This window comes from Hypomesus nipponensis, chromosome 4 (genome assembly GCF_054491055.1).
Source record: "Hypomesus nipponensis isolate SF chromosome 4, ASM5449105v1, whole genome shotgun sequence".
Taxonomy (NCBI): domain Eukaryota; kingdom Metazoa; phylum Chordata; class Actinopteri; order Osmeriformes; family Osmeridae; genus Hypomesus; species Hypomesus nipponensis.
The window spans coordinates 10472807-10497885 of NC_140364.1; the positions used below are offsets into that span (position 1 = coordinate 10472807).

A 25079-nucleotide genomic window follows, 5' to 3' on the forward strand; every position below is an offset into this window, starting at 1 on the left:
CTGCAGATCTACATCTCTCTATTGTGTTCCCTTCCCGTCATGGACTGAGACAAATGGCATGATTATATATGATTAACCTTGCTACATTACTACTGATTGTTCATTGGTGCAGTTACCAACTCATCGTTATTTCCATTATAATAACATAGAAAAAGGGTTTGTTTCAAGCTTAAAAAAAAAAAAAAAAGATTGAATTGGAGGAAGGGACACTGTTCTCGTTTTCCAAAAATATCTTTTTTTATTTAACAAGAATTTCACATTAATCATATCAAACAGGTCTTTATATAATCTTCTTCTATATATACATATAATACACTTTACTTACACATGTACACAGTAAGGTAACGCATATTCTGAGAACAGTAGGGTTGACTCCATGTTGGTCACGTGTCGTGGCTGTCATTCAAGCCTCCCTATAAAATCATGTTGTGCCTGGCAGCTATCACTGGGGTCGTGTCTTGTCCATTGAGTACACACATTAATGTGCTGTGTCTGGGTTTGTATTATCAACAATAAGAGTAACAAAACCACTCCCACACTTTTGTCTTAAAAACAAATTGCAATACTGATTTGAACAAAAAAACGTAACTGAATTGAACATGTGTACTTTTCAATAGAAATTGAATTTGGTTTTGCACTCTTGACTGACAATAGCATCGTTTCGGTTAAACAATAGGAAGGACTGCGGTGAGAAGAGTCCAATCATGGTTGTAAATGCTGGTGGATGTAAACGCTACGCGGACACAACGAGCAGAGGAGGCCAGCCTCTCTATGCTACACAAAACATCTCAGTGTTCACTTTTGGCAGATTAACATTGTGTCTGAATCCTTCCACACTCACTCTCCGTCTCACGCTCATGGAAAAACACACACTCTTCCTTTCACACAGTTTCTCACCCTGAGAAACAGCATCTGCCTCCTTCCCCTCTACAGTAAACATATCATTGCGTTGAACATACAATATCATATACAGTAAAATATCAGCACATATAAATAATTTTTCACAGAATGTACATAACACCTGTCGGTTCTATGTAGTGTGAATCCCTGTGTTGTACTATGGGGCTTGTATTATGATGGTCTGTGTGTGTCAGAGTCTGTACAAAGTCATAAGTAGTGTGTTGCTTTCTGTTGTGCTGTATAGTGCTACGGTACAATAGCACATGGTCGAGTCTGCAAAGGAGCAGCTGTGGTAAGTAAAGCCCCTGCTTTTGTCGATGCTACATTGAGAAAAAAATCACTTGGACATTGATGTCACTCAATACCAATACAATAACAACGATACAACAAACAGTACACAATACTGCAGGGTGGAATAGTATACACTGGAAAGATGACCACTATGATCTTTGGCTCAATAGGTTAGAGAAAACTTTTGCTGTTTTTTTTGTTGTAGTTTTTTTTTACAAGTTTATATCTTCATAACATAAAAATCCAAAGAGAAAGTTGTTTTTCTTGATTGTTCTTCGTCTGTTCCAGTTTGTGTTCCCCTTTTATATTAGCATTTATATCAAAAGAAAAGTCACGTATGGAGGAGAGCACAAAAAAAGACTACAATTAAAGAGAAAAAAAATTCTCTGGAAAAATAAAATAAAAAATACTGACATCTTTTGGAAAGAGTGACAAGGCTAAGTGTCTCCTTGGTTATCTCCAACCATTGTCTCACTCCTTACACGTGGTGCATGAGTGTTTATCCATACTTTACAAGAGTAAAAACTCTTCCAATGGCCAGCACTGGGCTTATAGTCCGTGTCTGAGGTGCCTCACAGGCCACCTTCAGTGTCCTTGAAAGTTCAAGGGATTTGTAGTTCTTTTTGTAGTCTCTTATTGCAGCAACATCAATAATAAGAATGGGAGCATCAGTGAGAGGGTTGTGAGGGACGATGATGTCACAGCGGAATTGGTCCGCACACTTTTCTGGACCTCAGGCAGGATCACCACTGGGTCATCTGTGGGAAGAGTAGAAGAATCAGTAAACATGAGTTGATTACAATTGATCTCATTATCTAAAACACCAGTGCCCTGAATTAGAACATGTCAGCTACAACATACAGATGAAACACTTCCTGGTTTCTTACTGTACCTGCTGGAAGTCTGTTGGAGGGATTGTGGGCTCCAGCCCCACCTCCAGCCCCAGGCCCAGCCCCAGCTCCTCCTTTAGCCACTCTGGCCTCCTGAGAGCCTGGAGGAACAAACACAACACACAATCAAACCAAGTCCCCGACGTCCAACCAGCAGGCTCAAACATGACCATACTCTGCAATTCCCCATCCGACCACTAGAGCGACACACTCACCGTCGGCAGCGACGACGTCCACCCTGAGCCTGAGGCACTCCTGTCCGTGGTGGTGCAGGGGTTTGGCTGCAAGGGGAGAGAGAGGAAGAAACACCAGCGTTAATTACAGGCTGGCTAATGCACTTAACCTCCTCTGTCCTTCTAATAACCTCCACACACACACAGACATCCACAGACATGGACAGACGGGCGTGGGCCAAAGCCCCAGCCATCTGTGAACAGCGCTGACCTATAACCTCTGTTTATCTAATTAGAGCCATCCTCAGAGGTCAAGGCGTTGGGCCAGAGTTGACCCACCTGGCATGTGACCAAGATCTGTTGCACAATAGCACATATAAGCATGCCATCGGCGTTTCACATAGCTGTTCAAAAAGGTCAAAAAGGTAGCTTATCTCAGGCTTTGCCAAAGTTTCTAACATGGTGTATTAGACAGCGATAACAGACACAGCTCCTTCAGCCAAAACCTCTTACAAACAACCTGTGTGACCCTTTTAAACTTGTGAGAGGAAACACTTACAGATATAGTAATAGCTCTCTCCCTGGCGGAACTCCTTGCCCAGGGTGAAAGGCGTGAAGCGCTGGAACTTCTCAGAGAACTTCTCGGGGGCGTGGGGGGCGAAGGGGTGTCCGCACTCCCAGCGCATCTGGTCATAGGACTGTGGGCGGCAGGCCGCGTAGTCCTCCTTCTCCACCATGTAGAGGACGTAGCGCTCGGCATCCTGGGAGGGCACCTCCCCCAGCGGGTAGTGAGGGCAGACGATGTCCAGGTAGTCGTTGAGGCGCACCTCCACGGCGTAGTCATCCCACTGGAACCTGAGGAGAGAGGACGGGGCGTTAGTTAAACCAGCGCGGGACTGATAAGCACGTCAGCTGTAGCTCTGGAGCCGGCGATAAATATCCATCTGATCTGTGATTACGTATCGACCGGGGAGGGGGAGCGCGTGTGCCCGGATACGACAGGGAAATCAGAGAAGAGCTGGAGAAACTTGTGGGGGGAGGGAGAGAGAAAAAGGAAGAGAGAGAGAGAGACAAAGAAAGAAGACAGAGGTGGGAAGAGGGAGAGTCAGGGAGAGGGGAAACCGCTTTTGAGCTTCTGGGAGAAAACGCGATCCGAGCAAGGGGGGCGTGTGTATAAATATGGATGAGAGTGGGCCGGCTAGAGCTAGCGGGGCTGCTGCTGCTAGGAGTGTGCATTGATCCCCGCTCCACCAGAAATGGAATGATGTTTGCAGAGAAACATTAGCAGTCTTTCAAGACTGCCACACTCAAGAGATGAGTATCGACATCTGCAGCTCTGCACATAGCAGACAGACAGACAGACAGACAGACAGGCAGGCAAAGAGGCAACAGGGGCACAAGAAAAGAGACGTGAATCAGAGTGAGAGTCTCTCCAGGGGGTCTTTCCCCCCCCCACCAGCCTCCCTCTCTTTCTTTTTCATTAGGACCAGACAGACAGACAGAGAGAGACACAGACACGTCTGGTAAGTGTCTGTCTCCCGCACACTAACCCTTTCATTACCGAGGGGAGTGTAAAGACAGTCGAGACAGTCAGACTGGCTGCCCTCTCTTTCTCGTCTCCTCCCTCAGCCCCTCCACCCTTTTTACGACGGCAGTCTCTGTTCTGCCAGGTAGTCACCTCCACTCTCTCTCATACCGCCTCCCCCTTCCACCGTCCTTCCTTCTCTTCACTCACTTTCTCACACAGATATGCACCCAACTCCAGGGGGTTTTCAACAGTAGGGTGGTAGCGTGGTCGGGGGGGGTCGTCTCTATTTCGGCCTTCCATGACTTGAGCTATTCCTCTGGGCGAGGACTCACTCCTCAGGCCCCGCACATCCATCACCAACCTGGGGGCAGTAGCTGGCCACCGGAGACGCCAGCCCCCACCCCCAGGGCTCAGTTACCCAGGCTGGGATGATCTATTTACTCCCCCCCCACCACCCCTCCCCCCCCGCCTCTCGCATCACCAGGGTGCCTGGAGGAGAGGGAAGACCCCACTGTACTAAATGTTTTCACAGCTCGCATCCACAATGTGTGTCTTAGATAGGGTTTTATTGCTTTTGCAAATAATATGTGTGGAACGGTCTTGCCTTTCAGCCATGAATAGCCAGCTAGTGTGTTTGTGTGCATGTCTGTGTTTCTTTTATCGACCCCCCCATTTACACCACACAGTTCGGTCCAAGCTGGCCTGCTCCACAGCCCATGGCTAGGTATTGACAAACTTGACAATGAAAGCTCAGCTCCACTTGGAGAGAGGGAACTCCTGCTTCCATCGATGGAACAAGTGACATTTTGGGATCGTTTTCAAGGGGAAGGGGTGCGTGTGTTTGTGACAAGGTCCATGTGTGTAACTAACGATCAAAGAGGCCCCTGTTGCTCGTTAGCTAGTGTTGTTGTTTGTTACTGGGGGACCCCCTGGGTTAAAGGACAGACACAGTGGCTCCAAACACTGGGTCCCCTCCCCCACTGACCCCCCCTCCCCCCTCTGGCACAGCCCCCCCCCCCCCCCCCCCCTCCACCCTCTCTTCAAGCCTCACTGCTCCCTCTCAATACTGATGGCCAGATTAACTAACAACACTGTGACAAGAGCAGAGTGTAACATGGCGGCAAAAAGAACAACTTTTTTCTGTCTTCGGTAATGAGAGTACAACTACTTCTATCAAAATGCATTAGATAAGAACATTTCCTCTGCCAATGTTGCTGAACAATTGTTATTCAACAGCAACACAGCAGCTTAGTGCTTATCTGCAATTTGCCTGCCACGTTTCGTTTACCAGTCTGGCAGGAGAGTGGCTTTTCGCTCTCCTACTTCCAATTCCAGTTAAATCAATAATGCTACAGTTGTTTGCTTTGTCTGACTGTCAGAGTTGCCCATCTCTAAAAGTAAACACAAATCACACAAACACTGTCTCTCTCTTTCTATGTAGGTTTGTCACTTGTCCCCTCCCCCCACCCCTGATTATAAGCTGGTGGTGGTATGGTCCCAATGTGTTCATCAAAAGGAGTAGGAGGGGGGTGCAATTAAAACACAAAAAGAGGCATTAAAGTCACCCTGGAGGGGGGCAATTATGTACCCCCCCCTTCCCATCACCCCTCAGGCTGGGAGTTAGGGGAAGGAGGGACAGTGGGAGGGAGGGCTAAAGCTGGGAAGGGCTTTGATGACAGTGTGATACAGAAGCTTGGCCACTGCCTGCATTTTATACTGTGTCACTATTCACAAACTGACTTGATGGAATACCTCACTCATCAGAAGGAGCCAGGCTGAATGCACAGTGGTTATCACTTTAATAGGCAAACAGTTGAATTATCCCAGGGGCTCTTTTTAGGAGTTGTCTGTCTTAATTAGGACATCTTCAGACTTCATGATCCAATTCGAATTGCTTGTCAAAGAGTGCATGTGTGAAAAGCTTTCTAAAATGTCTCAAATACTTTTGTGGATTCAACCCTCTTCATTTCCAATCAGACTGTCCTCCATCTTGCCACTCCCTCTAGTTTAGGTTCAGAGTTTGATTAATACCCTGTGGTTTTCCAGGGAATCAGTGTCTGGTGACGCACGGAGGCCAAGCAGAAAGAAATCCAGGGAGGGGCCCTACATTCTCTACTTAGAGATGATTTGTGGAGCTATGGCAGATATGCAACAGCGAGTGTGGTCGGTGTGTCTGTCAGCTGTGAGGATCCGGTGTGGATGTGTACGTGTTGATAAGAGCGGATAATGGTCGGTGGCGAGCGCAGCCAGTTAGTGAATGCCAAGCAGTTGGGTATATGTGTCTGTGTGTGCCAGAGGGTTTTTTTCGTCTCGTGAAAACAGAGCGGAGACACCACACGTCTCCGGCTCGCCCCTCAAGAGTGAATTCCTGATTTATTAAAGCTTCTTCGGGGGCAGGAGCCTAATCTCTCTTCTTTAATCTCACTGGCCAGCGTTTTGCTTTCTTCTTCACCTCTACCCCCTCCTTCCATCCATCTGTCTCCTCTCATGTCTGCACTCTATCGCTCTGTGGAATGCGGGACCACTGAAGGGAGGAGGGCTCGCTGGGGATCAAAGGTCGGCCAATCGAAGAGTCAGCAGTGGAGGCTCTCAACGCAGCCGACACACGTGCGGTCAGCACGATCAGAGGAATATGGCCTCCGTGTTGTTAAATCCCCTGGTAATGGATGTAGTAAGGAGAATCCCCCGCAACAGGGGAATCGATTAAGGCTAGTTTAAAAACGCGAGCAAAAACCCTCAACTGGAGCCCGTTGAGGGTTACAGGCTAGCTCAACATCTGACCTCAGCGTGCCTGCTACCACATTAGCAGCCAGACACTCTACAGACACCACTAGACCTCCACTCCTCCGGGATCCCTCCAGATGCCCCGTCACTCAGAGCCCAGTGCAATTACACTAACCGGGCTGGGGGGGGGATCTACATTTTTTCCATCAAGGTTCTAATACCACACTAATTCTCCTAAGAGGTGGCTGCTCTGCGCCACGGATGAGTGGATGGGAATGCCGGGGAGGGGGGGTGGGGCGCTTAATCGGCTCGTCCGAGCCTGGATTATGGGGTGGAGCATAGACTGAGCCGGAGTCCATTCAACAGCACCAGACCCTGCCTAATACCAGGGCTTAGACTGGACACTGCCGGCCAGAGCGGGGCCGCGGGAGTGGGGGAGCACGAGAGGGGGGGGCTGGGTGGAGCTCTGGAGTCATTGTCCTGACAGAGAAGGGAGGTATTACCGTGGACTTTTGCGCTGCTAAAAGAACCGGACTGAACGGTGCGTGTAGGCCTGTGTTCGTGTGTGACTGTGTGTGTGCGCATGGGGCATGCGGGATATGGAGTGAGAGGTGTTACAAAAGAGAGCTGAAAGCCTTGAAACACAGGAGGCGTTCCTGTCTGATTTATCATCTGGAAAATGAAAACACTTCACGAGACTCTTCGACAACGTGGCCTGTGTGGGATAGATGTTCTGAAACACAAGCCTGACCAAGCTGGGCTGGTCCACCTCTCTTTTTTTTTTTTTTTTCTTACCAAACCAAATTCTCCTCACTTCATCCATCCATCCATCTCTGTCGGGTCTGCCCTCCCTCTCTCTGTCCGTCTTTCATCACTCAATAAGCCCACTGGATCCCTCACTCACTTTGCCCCTCCCCCGTTCGACAAACCTGCTCAACCTATTGCAAGCAGCTTTGCTGGTATGCCAAATATGTGAATTAGTGACCCACTGTTTGTGGAGGCCAACACAATTTAGCGTGGGTTGGCTGTTGTCATAGAAACAAGTATGGTCCCAACTATTAGTCCCCTCCCTTTCAACATAATATTCCAAGGCTGGTTCACTTGTCTGGTTTTTGGAGCGCATTCCGCCATCAATCTCTCTTCTTTTCTCAGTCTGTCAAGTCTGCCTTTGTTTGTCCATCATTGTTCGTTCGGACAGTGTCATGGGCCACATATCTTCACTCCTTTCCTCCACAACAGCAAACAACAGCAAAACCCAACCCTGGTCCAACATCTGCAAAATAATTGGCTTATTTTTGCGTGCACAGGAGGACTGAGATGAATATGTGTGCTCTTTCTAGCTGTCTAACAAAGTCCCTTGAGTCATTTGTACCTCTGTGACAGGCAGACCAAAAAGGTCAACGCTGACATCACATTCCTCTTGAGGGAAATATCTGCGCTAGGAAATCGATTTGCTAAATTGATTTCTGTGAGATAAACATTGTTTTTCATAGTTTTTTTCTCCAATCTACACACAAAGCAGGGTTGTATTTTAATGAATTCCTTAGAGAATATATAGACTGTGAGCAAGGGTCATTGTTTTTTTATGATTTTGCAACTATACTGGGTCTGGTTTACATTTCTGTGCGACACAGAAAGGTCTTTACATGGTTGACCTCTAGGGGGCAATAGACAATTGAGGGAAGCCACCAATGTGCGTGCTATTGCTGCGGGGACAAGTTTACTGTCCCCAGACATATATATGACAAACAGGACAAATGAGACACACATTGTCCTTATTCACGCAACAATACAAGCATAATGGCTTACTCTACAAAGACTATATTCAATCCACGCAGTCAAAGGAGCACACATGAATCCACTACAGTTAGTTAAAGATGCATGGACACACATGCACACAGCTTCACTAATAAGACGATCTGGACATTGATGAAGTAAAGTTCTGTCCATCTCTTCAGGAACGGTGTGACTATTCTGTTTGGTTCCCCAACCCCCGATTTCTTCCACAACAGACAGACAGACATTATTTACTGGAGATGTCTTTCATCCTCTATGTTTGGGGTTGAGAGGGTGGTAAAAGAACATGAACAACAATCACAGGACAGCGTGAGGGGGGGGGGGGGGAGGAAGAGAGGGAGGAAATCTGGAGGGTAGATAACAAGAGGAACGAGAGACAGGGGCAGAAAAACACTCACAGGGTTGATGAGGTTCAAATGATCAGAAGCAAATCTTAGAGGAAAGAGAAGGATACTTGTGAGTCAAGCTGGGGGGAAAGACGGGCCTCAGTGAGTCAACAGGTAATGCATCCCTGACAACAACAAAAACGATCCCACCCTCTCTTAAACCAATTAACCATCATTAATCACTTCTAATCCACTTACTCTCACACGAGGAAACCACACCGTGTACATTTTATAACGTGAGGTTAAATTCAATCAATTGCCTACTGTTTTTTTCCTTTCTCATTTGCGCGTGCGAGTGTGTGAGAACGCTATTGTTTACTGTGGAGACAGGATATGCCGTTTTCCCGGGAAAAGACTTGGTCAGGAAACAAGCAGGCGCGGGGAAACACGCACATGCACACTTTGCTAGCACTGCCTCGGAGAAAACCTTCGGCCCGCTTTACTATCTCCCACCACTCCAGAAATCCAACCTTCGTGTCCCAGACAGGAAGAAAACAGGGCAGATTAAAGTCCGGGAATCTGTCGTCTGACCCCGAGACGGGCACAGTCACCGAGGTAAATGCAGACGATTACAGTCACATCCAGTCCTCTACCCTGTGCTGCGGCGATTACTGAGTCTGTCACTATAGATTTGCAAGAGTCCGCAGTGTGTGTGTGTTCTTTCAGATTCTATTCCACAGACAGAGATTACGAGACTAGATTATGGTAGTTGAGAGAGGGGGGAGGGCAAATAATGAGAGAAAAAGAGATCAACAGACCGAGAAAAACACTCAAACTTGTTTGGAAAGGGGGGGGGGGATTAGATAAAAATGGTGGAAGCTTTTTTTAAAGGAGCTCTAGTTTAGATTGAATGTTGAACAATGTAGAATACGCTTATTTGTTACCACTTACAGACAACTAGCCAGCCCTACTTCTCTCCCTTCCGTTTCTCTCACACACACACACACACACACACACACACACACACACACACACACACACACACACACACACACACACACACACACACACACACCTTTGTTTTTCATTCCTCTCCTTCACAGAGCAGAGTTCTTGGACAGGCTCTACCACTTTCATTGCCCCATGAGGAAACTCAAGAGGCAAAAAGCCCACAGAGACACACTAATGAAACAGAGGAACAGAACAGACCTGGATTCACTGCAATACTGGAGAGTAGATGTTGGGAGAGAAGAGGTGGAGGAGGGGGGGGGGGGGCGTCAGGGAGAGGTAAAGCCAGAGAAAGAGGGTGAAGGGCCTGGAGACGAATTGCTATGGGTGCCAAGAACGATATATATATATATATAAAAAAATTCCACAGCCCTGACCATTATTCCCTCCTTCCCCTTGGAAAGGGAGAGTAGGAGGTGAGGAAATAATAGACTGAAAAGGGGCAGCTTGTAAAGTTGAGATAAAAGGTAGCGAGGGAGCGAAGGGGACCCAGAGACGGGGGAATGAATGAATCTCCCTCAGGCGGACCCAACGCGGTGTGAAGAGGGGAGTGGGGGTGGGGGGCAGCATTCAGAGACCACCAGAGTGTCAGGATGAGTGACAGACTGATAGAGAACATGCCACTTCATCAGCGCTTACACTCTGACCCCCCCAATCAGTCACACCCGTTACCGTTTTGTTCTGTCAGGGCTCCGCGGCGGGAATTCACCAATTTGTATAGGAGCCGCATCACAAAAACACCCAAATTGACTGGATAATAGTCTCTAGATCCCTTATAGAGGTGAAACATGGCAGAAAAATCACACCTTAAGAGGTCAGTAAAGCTATAAAAACCCATATTTTTGGTTAAAAATAAACCACAGAGCAAAGCATGCTGGATGGAAATACATGCCAAAGCCCCTTTGGGATTTAAAGATTAAAATATTAAAAGGATGATTATACACAAAAAAAAAGCTCTAAATGAATGTTATTAATAGGAAAGCGTAGGCAATATGCGGATATGGTGTGCATTAAAACTAAAGAAGGCTTGAATGTAGACTCAAACAAGACCCAGGAAAGAGTTAACAGGCACACAGAACTTTATGCCACAGAACCAGCTTGAAAAGGGAAGCCTGCCAAAGCCAGGGGAGGAAGCTGTGGAGAGAGGGAGAGACAGGTACAGAAAGGAGAAGGGAGGAGGGAAGGAGGTTCACTCATGCTGTGTCAGAGAGCAGAGAACTGGAAAAAGAGCAAGCTGAATGAATACATCATTTCTCCAACATTGCGGTTATGGAGTCTATTGGACACGAGCAAAGAGACAATGTTACAGTTACAATCAATAAGGGCTGTGTGGCTTGTGTGCAAGCATGGAAGTGTGGGTTAATTTCGGTGCAAGTCCCTCGGTAATTTTGAACTGGTGCCGGAAAACATACTGCCTCCTCTCCCTAAACACAAGCCTGGGCATACTGGCAAGACAGTTTCTAGGAACTAGCCCCGGTGATTAAGCTGCACTTAATCAGATATACGGCTGCACACTGACATAGAGCCCAAAAGACAGAGAAAACCACACACACAGGGAGGGAGGGAAGGGAGGAGGGGAGGAAAGAGAGAGAGAAAGAGAGAGAAAGAGAAGAGAAAGAGAGAGAGAGAGAGAGAGAGAGAGAGAGAGAGAGAGAGAGAGAGAGAGAGAGAGAGAGAGAGAGAGAGAGAGAGAGAGAGAGAGAGAGAGAGAGAGAGAGAGAGAGATGCCTGTGCTGTCAGAAACAGGTATCGTTCGTGTTGAAACACAGTGGTGGTTAGCTCACAGCCATGACCTTGGGAGTCAACATGCCTCGAGGCACACAGTCCAACCAGTGTTGTCTAGAGCATCTGTAGCTGACTGGCCTGTGCATGGAGAAGGTATATTTTAGATCTTAAATTCATTAGTTAATGAGCTGTGTTAGACTGAGTACATATATACGTGTATGTGTGAGAGAGAAGGGACAGGTAACCTACAAACCAAATGGAAAACATTGATAAAACCAGATGTCCATGCTACTGTATCAAGACTGAATGCAGGGGAAAGCTAATTGTGAAAATTGACAACAGCATGAGATCCAATCTCCAGGACCCTTAGTTATTTCAGAGAATGTGGGATTAAGTGCAGCCAGAGGGAAAGATTTAGCTCAGATATTCAGTAAAAATAGCAAGAGCGACAGGGGATTACGCCTTTATTTGCAGAAATTATCATTGTTGTATAGCCTACTTGTGGTTGACGTAACAACGCTTACATTTGTGGGACTTAACTCAGATTTCTTCCTAGGACATGATAACGTAATGTACATGTTTCCGAGGACAATACCTGCAGTGATATTACCAAGCCAACACTTTTCATGGCCTCTGCTATAAAAAGTTGAACACTTTTTAAATATGTTTTGGTAGTGGGATGGTTGTGCCCAAGACAAGAAAAAGCAGGTGCTATCATACAAGTGAGAGCATACTCTTACCAGTCTGTGAATGATTGATCGTCTGCCTGTAGCTGTGCATGATTAAGTATGTTTGTGTGTGACGCTCTGCCACAATCTAATGTGTATGTGCTTGTATTGGCAAGTGTGTTTTAACTTCAAACTCCCACACACTCCAAACTCTTCACCCCGCCATCATCAACCATAACTCTAATTGAGACTCTCCACCCCCCCCCCCCCTCCCACACACACACGTATTCTGAATGGCCACAAACCCCGACAATCTCAGCTCCAATTTCTCCTTCCCAAGCTATCCATCTCTCTTCCCAGTGTGACCCACTGGCCAGGTCTTGGGTTAAATCTTCTGTCTCTGTCAAAGGCCATTACCTCTCATCTTACCCCCTGAAATATGAACGGTCGTATGTCATGTTAACCCCCCCACCCCAGAATGCATGATTTAGTAAACTTACAGTAAACTCCTAGCGGATGGAGACACTCGCTTGTTATCAAAAGGTGCGGCGATTGCAACAGATATTTCAAAACCAAGATTACTTTTTAAAATCAACAAAGTAATACGACACACTTTACACCCTAGATTTTATCCACTAGACCAAGAGACATCAACATTATCTACATATCAAGTTACTGCTTGTTAATATAAAGTGAAATTAACACTTTTTTTTGCTTTTTGTGTTGCTTTTGAAATGAGAAATAACATTAATCATCGGATTCGGATAGGCTACAACAGTGTGAAGAGTAGGCTTGGTTAAATCTACTAGAACCATGGAATCCTGGTGCGGAGTAAGCCATCGGCCCTTAAAATACAACTGGCCTAACCTTTTGAATTGCAGCTACAGGTTGTTAACACTTATTCCACGGACACAGGTTGCGCAAGTGTAGTACAGGTAGGAAGACAGACAGACAGACAGACAGACAGACAGGGAAGGCAATACAACCCCTGGGGCAACTCTGACGCCAATGGGATGTATGGTTCGGCCCTGTATTATCATGACAACAGTGGTCAATTCGTCGCATTACTTGATATCCATAAGAATGTGATTGGGTTCATTAACAGTTATGGCAGACTACCGCCTTGGTTGCAGATCCAATTGAATTTAAGATACACCTTATTTAAAATGTAGATACAATAACTTGATAACGCACTAAACAGATATTCTGGGATGATACAACTTTTTTTTTACAACAACAATTATTCATCATGCATATCAAAAATGCAAAAAAAATAATAATAATGAATATACAGGATTTCTTACTTTTGGTTGGTGCTATTCCAAAAGACGCTGTGACGCTCTGCTGAGGCAACACCACAAGCACAGAAGCTGGCAACGAAGCATAGTCTCCAGACCAAATCCATTGTGGAGAGGAATGGACGAGCGCAATGAAAAACCAGGTGTTCTTTTAAAGAAATAAAACTTAAGAAAGATGCGTGCGTCCGTGCAGTAACGAATTAAAAATGATCGCTATTGCATGCAACGCTTTGCCACAGAAAGAGTTAGCTAGAGATAATGAGCCAAAACTATCTGGATAACAAATATCTAGCTTTCAGAGCAGTCCGTAGTGAATGAACAGTAACTTATGTGGTTGCCAGTTTTGTTAAACGCCTACTAGCTCAAACCACGCCCTTTTAGGTGGAGACCCAATGGGATAACAGAAACTGTCTCCCCAGTGATTTTCACAGATGGAGCCCTCGAGCAATTCATACTCTACTTTAGCTGAAACTATGTTGTGTTTATGTCTGAATATTGATAAAAGGTCTAATAGCAAAAAGATTTTCCTAGTAACAAGAAAGATTGTGTAACCGTGTTTGATCATAAACGGTCATTTAAGGTCAAATGTGCACAGTAGTGCATTTCCAAAGTAGTATATGGCAAACAACATTCTGTCGTTGGCATGAATCCCTACCCATCAGCAAAAATAACGGTTATAACAACAAAATACTATCAAATTAGGGCAAGAATAGCAAAAGTAGCAGTTAGATGCAAGCAGCAAAAATGGCAAAGTAAATAACAGTAAAATGAGCACAAAAAAAATTCACGATTGGAATGCGATGGATATGATGAAGTAGCCTACATTGAATGTACATAGAACGACTAGAGTAAACATGTAGGTGATCATGTGATCAGTGGTCACTGAGATTATTGTTGCTGGTAGAGATGCTTGATCAGGATCATGTGTTCTGTTGTTGGCTTTCCGGAAGCTGAGAGTACTGTCCTGACAGTGCTAGTAGACACTGAGTGGATTTTCTCCTAATTTAGCTAGGTGCGTGTGCTCGTGTGTCTGTGTAAGAGGCAGCAGATAGTATTCAGAACCTAGATGGACGTACACAGCAAACTCATTGAGATTGAATGGTTGTTGTGAGCTATCCACCGGTAAATAGGTCATACCCCTAAATCCTTCAAATATTAATGAATCACACACTCTCATCCCACTTGATTAATTTTTCAATGTCCCATTATGTCTCCAGTCTTACTGCCTCGAGTTATTTGCCTTTTGCCTTTAAGCTATTGTCAAGTCTCAACTGAAGTGTTTTTTTTGGTAAAAAATGACAGAACATTTCATTAAATCAAATAAAAATGTATTTGTATAGCCCTTTTTACAAGCAATGTCACAGAGGGCTTGTATTATGCCCATAGATCTGCCCCTCAACCAACTTAAACCATCAAGGAAGACAAGAAAAAACTCCCAGAAAAACTCAATTTGTTTTATAATTGTGAAACAAAGTCATCCTGATACGGGCACCAGACACTATTGACCCTGACTCATGTTACTGCAGCATCACTGAGCACTAACCTCTTCATTGTGTAATGTCATGTAACGCTAATTTGTAAACAGTGAGTAAGCCTTTTAACTGGAAGCCCTCTTATGACTCGGCTCATTGCAGAATCTGTCCGGATTAAACTCAGAAGACGGAGGGTCACCAGCTATATTTACCAGGAACACCAGCACTCACACTACCTGCAGATGGTAGGGATTCTGATCCACAGGAAGCTAAAGTGGGAACACTGCACATGATCCCTTCCGCACATAAGCTTTGGAACCAAACAAATATGGCAGCTCACGTTTGATTTGTTCTGGCAGATGGGTTGACCCACCCTCCTATTCAGGCAGATTTCTCTCTCCGACCAGAACTTTATCAGGCCAATTCCAACATTGTATCTGATGTTGGGACAACAAGATTCAGAATGTGGAGATGAGCCGAATTAGAACGACTCATTACCGTTCAGTGGATGTTCAATTGTCAGACTGCTGTTACTCTGATGGATTCAGAATGTCCCATGGAGCTCCATCCTCCTGGAACAAAAGACATGCAGTGTCATCCTGTCATTAACACGTGGAAGTCAATCTCCATTTCTTTGGTGTGGACATTTGTTTGGGGCAAACAGATGAGTTCCTCACTGTCTCTGTTAGGGCTGGCTCTCATCGTGTTCATTCTCATGCTAGTATATCAGACGAGTCAACCCTCTTAAGGGTAAAGAAAGAAACAATGGTCAATGATTAGTGGTAGTTATGCTTCATGGCCTGAGAGGGCAAACCTGCCTGACCACATTTGGAAGAGACTTCTTTGGTGTGTCATAGTTAGTTCTCAGTTCTGAACAAGCTTTGGTCAATGATGTGGACAGTTGGTTAATGATACTTGTGCAAGCTTTGTGATCTGTTCTCAGGTAAACCTGTTAAAGACATCATAGCCAAGTCTATGGGTCTACATGGAGCCCAGAAGATAAATGTACTGTGCTTTGGACTGGAACACTCACAAAGGAACCTGGCTATCTAAAAAAAGAGAAAGAGAAAGGAGGTGAGAAAGAGAAATATGAAGGAGGAACTTAAATGGAGTTACATAACCAAAGCGAAACACAGAGATGGAGAGACCAAAAAGTGAGGAGGAGTGGAGTGTTAGAGAGTGAGAGGCTGGGAAAAGAGGAAAGAAAGAGGTGCATGTGAAAAGAAGAGAACAAAAACGTTACATCGGTAGCAAGTGAGAGAGAGAGTGAAATGGAGGAACGGAGGGAATCCAAATGAAAGACAAGGCGGGTGAGAGAAAAGGATAGAAATAGACAGTAAACAGACTGCAGAAAGGAAAGGCCAAGAGAGAGAGAGAGAGAGACACACAAACAAACGTGTACAAAGAAAGATGGTCAAAAAGACCTAAACTACTAAAGTAAGTACCTCTGGCCGACTTGCCTATAGCTACTTCAGTATGTATGAGAGAGAGAGTCCTGTGGCAAGAAAGAGGAGGTGGAGGAAATTAGGTTGTCATGAAAAGGAGCCCACAGCTACTCCAGCCACAAGTCTTTCTTTTTCCCAATGCCATGTCCACAGAGAAAAGCACCAGGAGAGAAAAGACCACCCAGAAGTGTTGTTTACCATCTCTTGCTTGTCCCTGACACAAGCCAACAACACACTTCCAGTGCAAGGTCCCAACACAAACAACATGCCCGCTGAAATTACAACACCACAGTCCGGCATCGATTACATCATTACTGTGGATTCAGACTGAAGCGTCAAAAGACATCCCACACTAAAAGGATTACACAATGTAAATAACTCAACCGAAATTACACGAGGGCCTGAAAGTGCCTCTAAGAGGAGCGCAGATCCTTGCTGCAGAGCACAGTGGGAAAAACAAAAACCGAGTTATAATTATGGGATGCTCTGTTTCTTAGAAAGCTGTGAGTGGGTCTGAGCACCTGCTCTCTGAGCTGAGTTGAAGAGAACACAAGTCAACAGAAGGAGACTGAGATAGGACAGGCTGTGCTCTGCTTGCTGTGTCAGGCCCCAGGATGCCGCAAACAAGCTCACATTTGCTCATTATTTCTCAAAAAAAACATACAAGTGCAAGCGACGACTCTTTTTGCCAAAGACCAGTAGATCTGTCCAATGCACCCAGGCCAAGCTGACAGTGATGGGATCCTAGAAGCCTTTGGGGCCAACATTGAGCTTCAGGCTTGTCCAAAGTACTTCCACTGTGGCTGTCATGGCGATGGGGACAGTGAGTGACACCAATGCTAACAAGAGACAATATTTACATTCCGATTTTGTGACTGTCTGCGTTGTTGTTGACTTTATCTGACAAGATGGGGAGGCAATACTCCCAACTCTAAAAGTTGCATCTTGGCAACTTATTGTGCTGACTGAGGACTGTTGGCCTGCATTGATGAATGTATAACTAACAGAGTGCTAGGCACAGTGTAGTTGTCTCTGTTTATGATTCAAATATGAACCAAAAAGATGCAGCATCATTTGTTTTTAAGTACACACAGGTAGTAACACTCCCATAGCCAGAGTTTCCAGTTACTCGTTCTGGTGTTACTGACTAAAAATATTCTGGGAGTGAAGTGTTGAGATTCTGTAGTTTGAACTTCAGAAGTGTAAATAAACCTGTCAGTCAGGTGTTCCATGCTGGAATTGAAGCAGTTGAAGAAGGGGGGAGTCAGGTGGCTGAGCGGTTTTGGAATCGGGCTAGTAATCTGAAGGTTGCCAGTTCGATTCCCGGCCGTGCAAAATAACTTTGTGTCCTAGGGCAAGACACTTCACCCTACTTGCCTCGGGGGGAATGTCCCTGTACTTGCTGTAAGTCGCACTGGATTAGAGCGTCTGCTAAATGACTAAATGTAAATGTAAGAACTCCAAGTGATGTTCATTTGAACATTATATATATCTTTAAAGATACATGATATGGCATTTCTATTTGAATTCCAAAACGTTGTGTGTCATACTATGTAGATCCTAAAAGGTTTATATTGTACCTATTTTTGAGTCAAATGTGCACCATTTACTTTGCTGTGTAAATTCAATGTGGTCTTAAAACATATAGATGAAGCAGTGCTCATGTGTGTTTACATGGGCATGTTTACACGTGAGTATACAGTATGTGTGGTCTGGACCATCAAACGGCTGTTGCATTCTGCCAGTCGACCCCCCCCCCCCCCCCCCGCCCCGTCTCCTAACAAAAGTGAAAGTGTGCCGGACTGAAAATCTGCTTAAAGGCCATTACCCCACCCTCTATTCAGAGACACACATGCTAACTCTTCTCCTTCTGCCTCATTACTTAAGAGAATGAGAAAATGAATTTTATGACCTTCTGACCTCCTCTCCTTTTTGTCCCTTTCTATAGCCCCCCTTCTGCCATGGCACACTTCTCATCTATTCACCCATTCACCCCTTCTTCAGGAAACAAGGAAGAAGCAAGGAAATGAATTTTACTGCCTTCCCTTTTCCCTCTTTTTCTGCTTATTGACAGGAGCCCACATCTCTTCGCCACTCTCCTATCTCATTACTTAAAAGAGGGAACAGTAAAATGAATTTTACAGCCCCCAGCGCTATCAGTCCCTCTAGAATGCCCCCCTTCCTTCCCCACCACAACCCGAATTAAGTGACACACCATGCCATCATCTCCTTCATTACTTAACAGAGCGATTGGAAATGAATTTTACTGCTGTATCCCCTTTCCCCCTACTCTCTCTGTCGATCATCCTCCAAGCCTCACGTCTCCACCTTTGTCTCTCTCTTTCACAGTCTTAAAGGAGAAGAAAATCAATTTTATAGCAACCCCCCTTGTAAAAAAGAACGGCACACTTTCGGGTATTCTTGTATCTGGTCTTTTTTTTTTGTGCTTTAAAGGAGAGGGAAAAAATCAATTTACGGCCCCCGGCTCATGTTTTACAGTGAGCCTTCGCCCTCCCGAGAGAGGCCCACTTCGTCACCGTGGCCTCCTCGGTGGCGGCTAGCCTCGCACCCCCCCCCCCCCCAGCCCCCCCCCCCCCCCTCTCGCCCTCCCTCTCCCCGGTTCTGCATTAGCATACAGGTGGTCTCCATTGTGCTGCGCGGCGAGGCACACTTCTGCTCCTCTGTAGTGTCCATGTGGCCACTTGGAGTGCCTGCCGAAGGGGTGTGTGTGTGTGTTTGTGCGTGTGTGTGTGTTTGTGCGCGTGTGTGTGTGTGGGGGGGGGGGGGGCGGGCGGGCGGGTTGAAAGGGATGGAGGGTATTAAAAGGTCACTTCAGATAACTGATAACCCACCCTTCTGTCGCCACACCCCTTCTGACACCTTCCCTGGTGATGTGTAGTTGATTGTCTGGCTGAGGCCTCTGTGACTCTTTCTTTCATTCTTTTTTTCTTTCTTTCTTTCTGTTTGTCTTTCTTTCTTTTCTGTGTCTGTTCATTTCATTTGAGGACATGTGGGTAGAGACCCTCTCTAATGTCCTGTACACCAGAAATAATGACTCTTGAAGCTCCAGCTTCACTCGCTCACGCATTTGACCTTCACAGCTGAGAGTTAAAGCAGCACATTAGATTCACCTCCATCTTATCTGAATGACTCAACAGATTGCTACATTGTTTCCTGGCTCTCCGCACGGGTCACGGAGAGCACCGGCGCTGACAAGCATCTCTGAGTTTTTCTCCTCCTCCCCCATCAGATTGCTGTTCACCACAGACTCTTTTACATGGCTACACACTTCTCTCTCCACGTATCTGCAGCACAGATGCCACCCCCCCCCCCCAACCCCCCCGCCTCCCTACCCCCCCACCCCTCAGTTCTTCCCCTCTCCCTTCTTCTCTCCCTCCCTGCTCATGCTGCTTTTCTCCACTTGTGGTCACTACTCCAGCACCCTATTCATTAACAGCTTCTTAATACTCCCAGATGGGTTGACTGCAATTTACAGCCAAGAGTGTTTGTGTGTGGATGTGTGTGTGTAAGAGTGTGTGCAGTATGTATTTGTTAAGCACATGCATACCAGGGTAGATTAGTTTGTATGTACAACTGATTATGTGTATTAGACAGTGTGTTTTACAGTATGTGTCTTTTAGAACTGTGTGTATTATTCACACCAGTCTGGTTTTCAAAAGCTTGCTTGTGCTTGTGTGAGAGTCTAATGTGTATGTAAATGTGTTGGTGGTAACGTTGTTCCTTTGCCCTGAGTCTAACTCATGATCGAGCACGTAACTCTGGAGGGCAATGTGAGGACAGCCATGAAAGCACATATTTCAAGTTTTCTGTCCAACTCTCAATAAGGGTTTTGTCTCCAACACAGACCTCAGAAGGAGCAGCAGTTTTCCATCCCATCCTTCATCTTCTCTCCCCTGTGTTCTCTCTTGCTCTGGTCCCGCTAAAATTAAGATGTCAGGAGACTGTGTGGGAAGTCCCCATGTTCACAACCGCACACAAATGTGAGCATATGTGTGTGTGTGTCCATGTGAGACTGTGTGCCTCAGCATTTGTGTGTGTGTTTGTGTTTGTTTGTAGGAGATGTTCCATGCCCAAACCTCAAGCTTACGGATGTTGGCACGTTCACTCCCCCAGATTGTGGAGTATTGATTCCCAGCTCCCTCTCTCTCTCCTGGAGGGGTAGTGGGTGGGGGTTGTGGAGGTTACCCAGACTGTGGCCTGCTTTTCGTGCCAAGAAAAGCCTGTTTCCTAGAAATGGAGAAACAAACAAACAAACACACACACACACACCCACACAAACAGCTCTCCTGTTTAACAACACAGGTAAAGCAGAACGTACTGTAATTACAAGGGTCAACACGAACACATAACACACAAGCACATCTGACAATTGTGCTGTGTTCAGTGATCTATCCCTCCTCGACCATTTTGGTTTCCTGCACCTCTCTCTCACTCTCTCTCTCTCTCTCTCTCTCTCTCTCTCTCTCTCTCTCTCTCTCTCTCTCTCTCTCTCTCTCTCTCTCGCTCTCTCTCTCTCTCTCTCTCTCTCTCTCTCTCTCTCTGTCTCACCAGTAGAACGGAACTCCGCACGCAGTAAAAATAACCATCTGGGGACCCAGTCAGCAGTAGCCTAGCCCGCTCTGAAAACACAGGCTACCCACACCGCCTGTTAGCAGCGAGATGCTATTTGAGGAGACGAGTACATTCGAGCTCCGGTGGCGGGCGAGCGGCGGTCGCTGAATGCAGCAAGGACTTATGGGAAAGGAATCTTTAGAAGGAGGAACAGGGGGGGGGGGCACCCGGTGTGAACTGGCACCTTTGAGCATTTAGTCTTAATGACTCCTGTTGGGCGGCACCCTACTAATGGTTCCCAGCCGTGCCACACGTGTCCAGGGAGAAGGATGGAGCGCTGAGTGGGGACGTGCTCCACACGGACGTCACCGCTCACTCATGCAGGGGAGCAAGATCAACAGCTGGGAATTGGGGTCTTGCACACTCCAGCAGATGTGTAAATACACGCGCCCCCAAACACCGTTTGCACACGCGAGTTCACAGGCCCACATAAACACGAAGAAGGAAAACAAACAGGCGCTTGCGCATTGACGTGTGTTCACGCTCTCTTTGGTGTGTCTGGACACACACACACACACAGACACACACACACATGCATACACACACAGACACGGGCAAATGTGGATATTCACACTCACAAACACATGCAAATGCACACACGGGCACACAAGCCAACGATGTCCTCATCTGCGTGCATGCGTAGATAAGTATATGTGTGTGAGAGAGCGTCCTCTCAGACTTGACCACAGTGCACAGCTGGCACAGAGAGAGGGACCCGAGTGTGTCAGTGTGGTCAGGTCAGGGGCCCCGTCTCTCTCTCTCCGCTCTCTCCTCCGCTCTCTCCTCCACTCTTTCCCACTATCTTTCCTTTTCTTGTCTTCCCTCATTTGTTTCTGAGTTCTCTCCCCTCAGTCTGGTTTTGGCATGACTGTCTGTCTGTCTGTCAAGATTGAGGACAGTCCCAGGTCTGGTCCAGTACAAATAAACACACACACACACACACACACACACACAGACACACATACGTTCCCAGGTCCACATACAGTTCAACATGGACGCTTTTGATCGGCATTTCCACTGTAGATTACTACTTATTCGTTTCCACTTTGACATGCCTCTCGTGTGAGTCCCAACCACACAACAAATGCTGAAACCAAACATACTCCATATAATGCCATACACATGAGACACAGCCATCTTATTTAAATAACTGCATGAGCTTGGACAAAGTTGTGGTGTTTATCCTGACAACAAGGGCATGAAGTTCACATTGAGATAAAGAAAAATCTCTGGGGTAACAGGGCTGTTGAAAGTATGTTTTTGTTGAAAAGTAGTCAATATGGTTCAGGTGGCTGATAGCCTTTAAAACAAATTTACCAGGGTCGATAAGTTATCAGTCAAATCATTTCTTTGAATGTGTACTGTTTGCTATTTGTTCAGCCCCAAGGCTCCACACCAAAAGCGATTGTTAGACAGTTTAAAACTTTATTGACATTACAAAGAACACCTCAAAGAATCCCTGCCTAAAAGCACTTAGCCAAGGTCAGTACTGAGAGGACAGAGATAGCAAAAATTGACAGTGGCAAGTGTTTCCAGCTAAACGTCCTGAAAGCCTCCACTGCTGTGCGGTTATTTGTCGATGATGTTTTTCCAAAAGCACTGTGACCGCTGCCAATCGTGACTTGCACTAGCTCTACCGAGAAGCTTGACCCCAGGGCGGGACACAGACAGAGACGTGGCCACAGGCTGGACATGCCCTCGAACCATCCAGGCTGACCTCTCCCTCTCTGACCTTCGACCTCCGACCCCTGAACTTGAAGTTTTGACCCAGAGGAGGATTCCCTGACCGCAGAGAATATGAAACGACTCTTCACTTCTCCCACACAGTCTAAGTTACAGTTCCCACACTTTTTTATGATGGTTTAAAATTACAGGCTAATCTGGGCTTGCCTGAAAGATTGAAGCTATTGGTTTTGCTGTAGGTGTGTTTTCACCTTTGTGCTCCAAGAGAGAGCTCAATATCACTCACGTGTGAAGGTGTTCCCTTTCTATTAGAAAGGTGAGATGTGGGCGTGCTTTGTGTAGATGTGTGTACGCGTTTGCAGGGTAGGTAATTATGTCCCTCGGGTGTTTTTAGAAAGCTGAACAAACACACCTGAGTAACCTTAAGGCGTGATGATAATCTTTAATCAAAACCTATTCTATTCCCCCCCCAAAAAAGCAAGGCTTTACTATCCAGCAAGGCCCAGACACTTCAAAAGACATTGAAGACACAAAATCCCCCCACCATTGTTGTCTGTGTCTGAACACAGCGATTTGTTGCACTTTGAATCAAAGCCATCGAATGTGTGATATTTCAAGATTTAACCATTGGCCTTAGGTCTGACCTTAGGATGTTGGGTGCCACGCTGGTTGGTTTTCTGGAACAAATCAGGGAATGTCAGTGCGTTCCCGTGGTGATGTCAGACAACAGGCCCATCAATTCTACATGGCAGACCACGTCGATACATTCAGAACAAAAGCAGATCTCAGCACATGGAATCTCTAAACACGTCCTGAGACTGAGAGGGGGGTGAACATGATCCGTGCCCCTCGTCTCAGCGGCAGGGAATTAGAAAAATTCCCAGAAACAGAAAGAGAAAAGAGCATATTAGTCTTAACCGAGGCATGTCTGTAAATGTCTCCCTGCTCTGTGAAGAAAACAATGCCATCAACTCTCTTCCTCCTGACTCACCATGACAACGGAGGCTTGTTATTCACTGGCCTCAGGGTTGTTGATGGTTGGTTAAAACGTTTAATCTCAAATCAAATCAAACACAGAGAGGATAGAAAGAGGGAGAGGGGAGTGGGGGAAGATAGAAAGAAAGAGAGATATGAGAGAAGGAGAAAGAGGGAGAGAGAGATATGGGTGAGATATCATGGAAATAAAAACATTGAAAGAGAGAGAGAGAGCCAGAAAGAGAGAGAGCCAGAAAGAGAGAGTGCCAGAAAGAGAGAGAGAGAGAGAGAGAGAGGGGGGGGGGGGAATGTTCAGGCTTGTTGCAGTTTGAGCCGGTGTTCTACCTCAGGTTATTTGCGTAGTTTAATGAAGGACAGACACACGCAATATGTTGTGTCTGTTCCAGGTCCCAGATGTTCATCCCACTCTCACAGGAAGATGGAGGGTGGAGGTGGATCAGGGATTCCCTGACAGGATCACTAATGACTGCGGATTGAACATGAAGATACCCATGTGATGAAAGAAACGTCAGCCCATATATTAACTCATAAACTGTCTCACTGTAGAAACACAAGAGCCACAGTACATGACAATCACTGTTAAACACCCATAGATTCACAAACCTTTCTATAAACCCAAACTACGTTTGTAGGATGGTAACCCTGCGTTGAGATATTGTTTGATAATCGTAGTGAAAACACAATGTGCTCTTCGGGGTCGCTCAAGGCTTGAACTGTCTGCTGATTGACCCAGTTCCTATCCCAGCAAGTGGCCTAGTTCTTCCGCTCGACCTACTGTACCGTAACATAGCTCCACGGGGCTGGGGATGGTGCTTTGCAAACACACGTTGACAGAAGCCTAACGGTACTGTCAGCGCTTTGACCCTCTGTCCAATCAAAATATTGGATTTTTTAAGTCCCAATGATGAAAGGGAAAATGTGAAATCACCCAGTTGTCCAGGAGGATCAAGGATCAAGCTGGCAGCTGAGCCCTGGAAAAGAACAAACACACTAGAGTGAATGTTTTCAGTTGTAAATGAGATAAGGGACTGTGGTGTCGTCAAATCCTATAGAAATTCAAAAACGGGTCTGACTGCGTTTTTCCCATTGTGTGTATATATGTTCTAGCACTGGACCTGTGTGTTTTTGCTCCAACATGTACACTTACTGCCAGTGTGTGTATGACGTGTGTGCTTGTGTGTGTATGTGTGTGTGGACAGCTTGGGGAGTGTTGTTGTTGTGTGTATTGCGTGCTGCTAAAGAGTTTATGTTATTCTGTCCCTCCTTCCTTCCCTCATTTACCCTCTATTCTGGGACCTTCCAAATTACAGTCTTTCAGTGTGTGGTTGGCTTGTGTGGTTCTGAATTTGTACTTAACCTACCCCTCCTGGTCTAGCCCTCTCCCTCCTCTGGCCTTTCTCCCCCCATCTCTCGGCCTCTCCTTTCCTACTCTCCTCTCCCAACTTCTCTTCCCTTCCTTCTACCTTTCTCCCTTTCTTCTTCCAGTTGTCTACCAATCCCGGTTTTCTCTCTTCTTCCCTACA

The 25079-nt window shown here is 46.1% G+C and overlaps 1 protein-coding gene across 1 annotated transcript; it reads right to left on the reverse strand.

The window, feature by feature from the left end:
* Nucleotides 1-212: 212 nt before the first annotated feature.
* efna1a (ephrin-A1a) lies at nucleotides 213-13622 on the reverse strand. The gene is made up of 5 exons (XM_084695492.1): nucleotides 13335-13622; nucleotides 2814-3109; nucleotides 2297-2362; nucleotides 2084-2182; nucleotides 213-1949 (listed from the first exon to the last, which is right to left on the reverse strand). The coding sequence occupies exons 1-5, from the start codon at nucleotides 13433-13435 to the stop codon at nucleotides 1825-1827; spliced, it is 687 nt and encodes a 228-aa protein (XP_084551618.1). The 5' UTR covers nucleotides 13436-13622; the 3' UTR covers nucleotides 213-1824.
* Between the last annotated feature and the right edge of the window lie 11457 nt (nucleotides 13623-25079).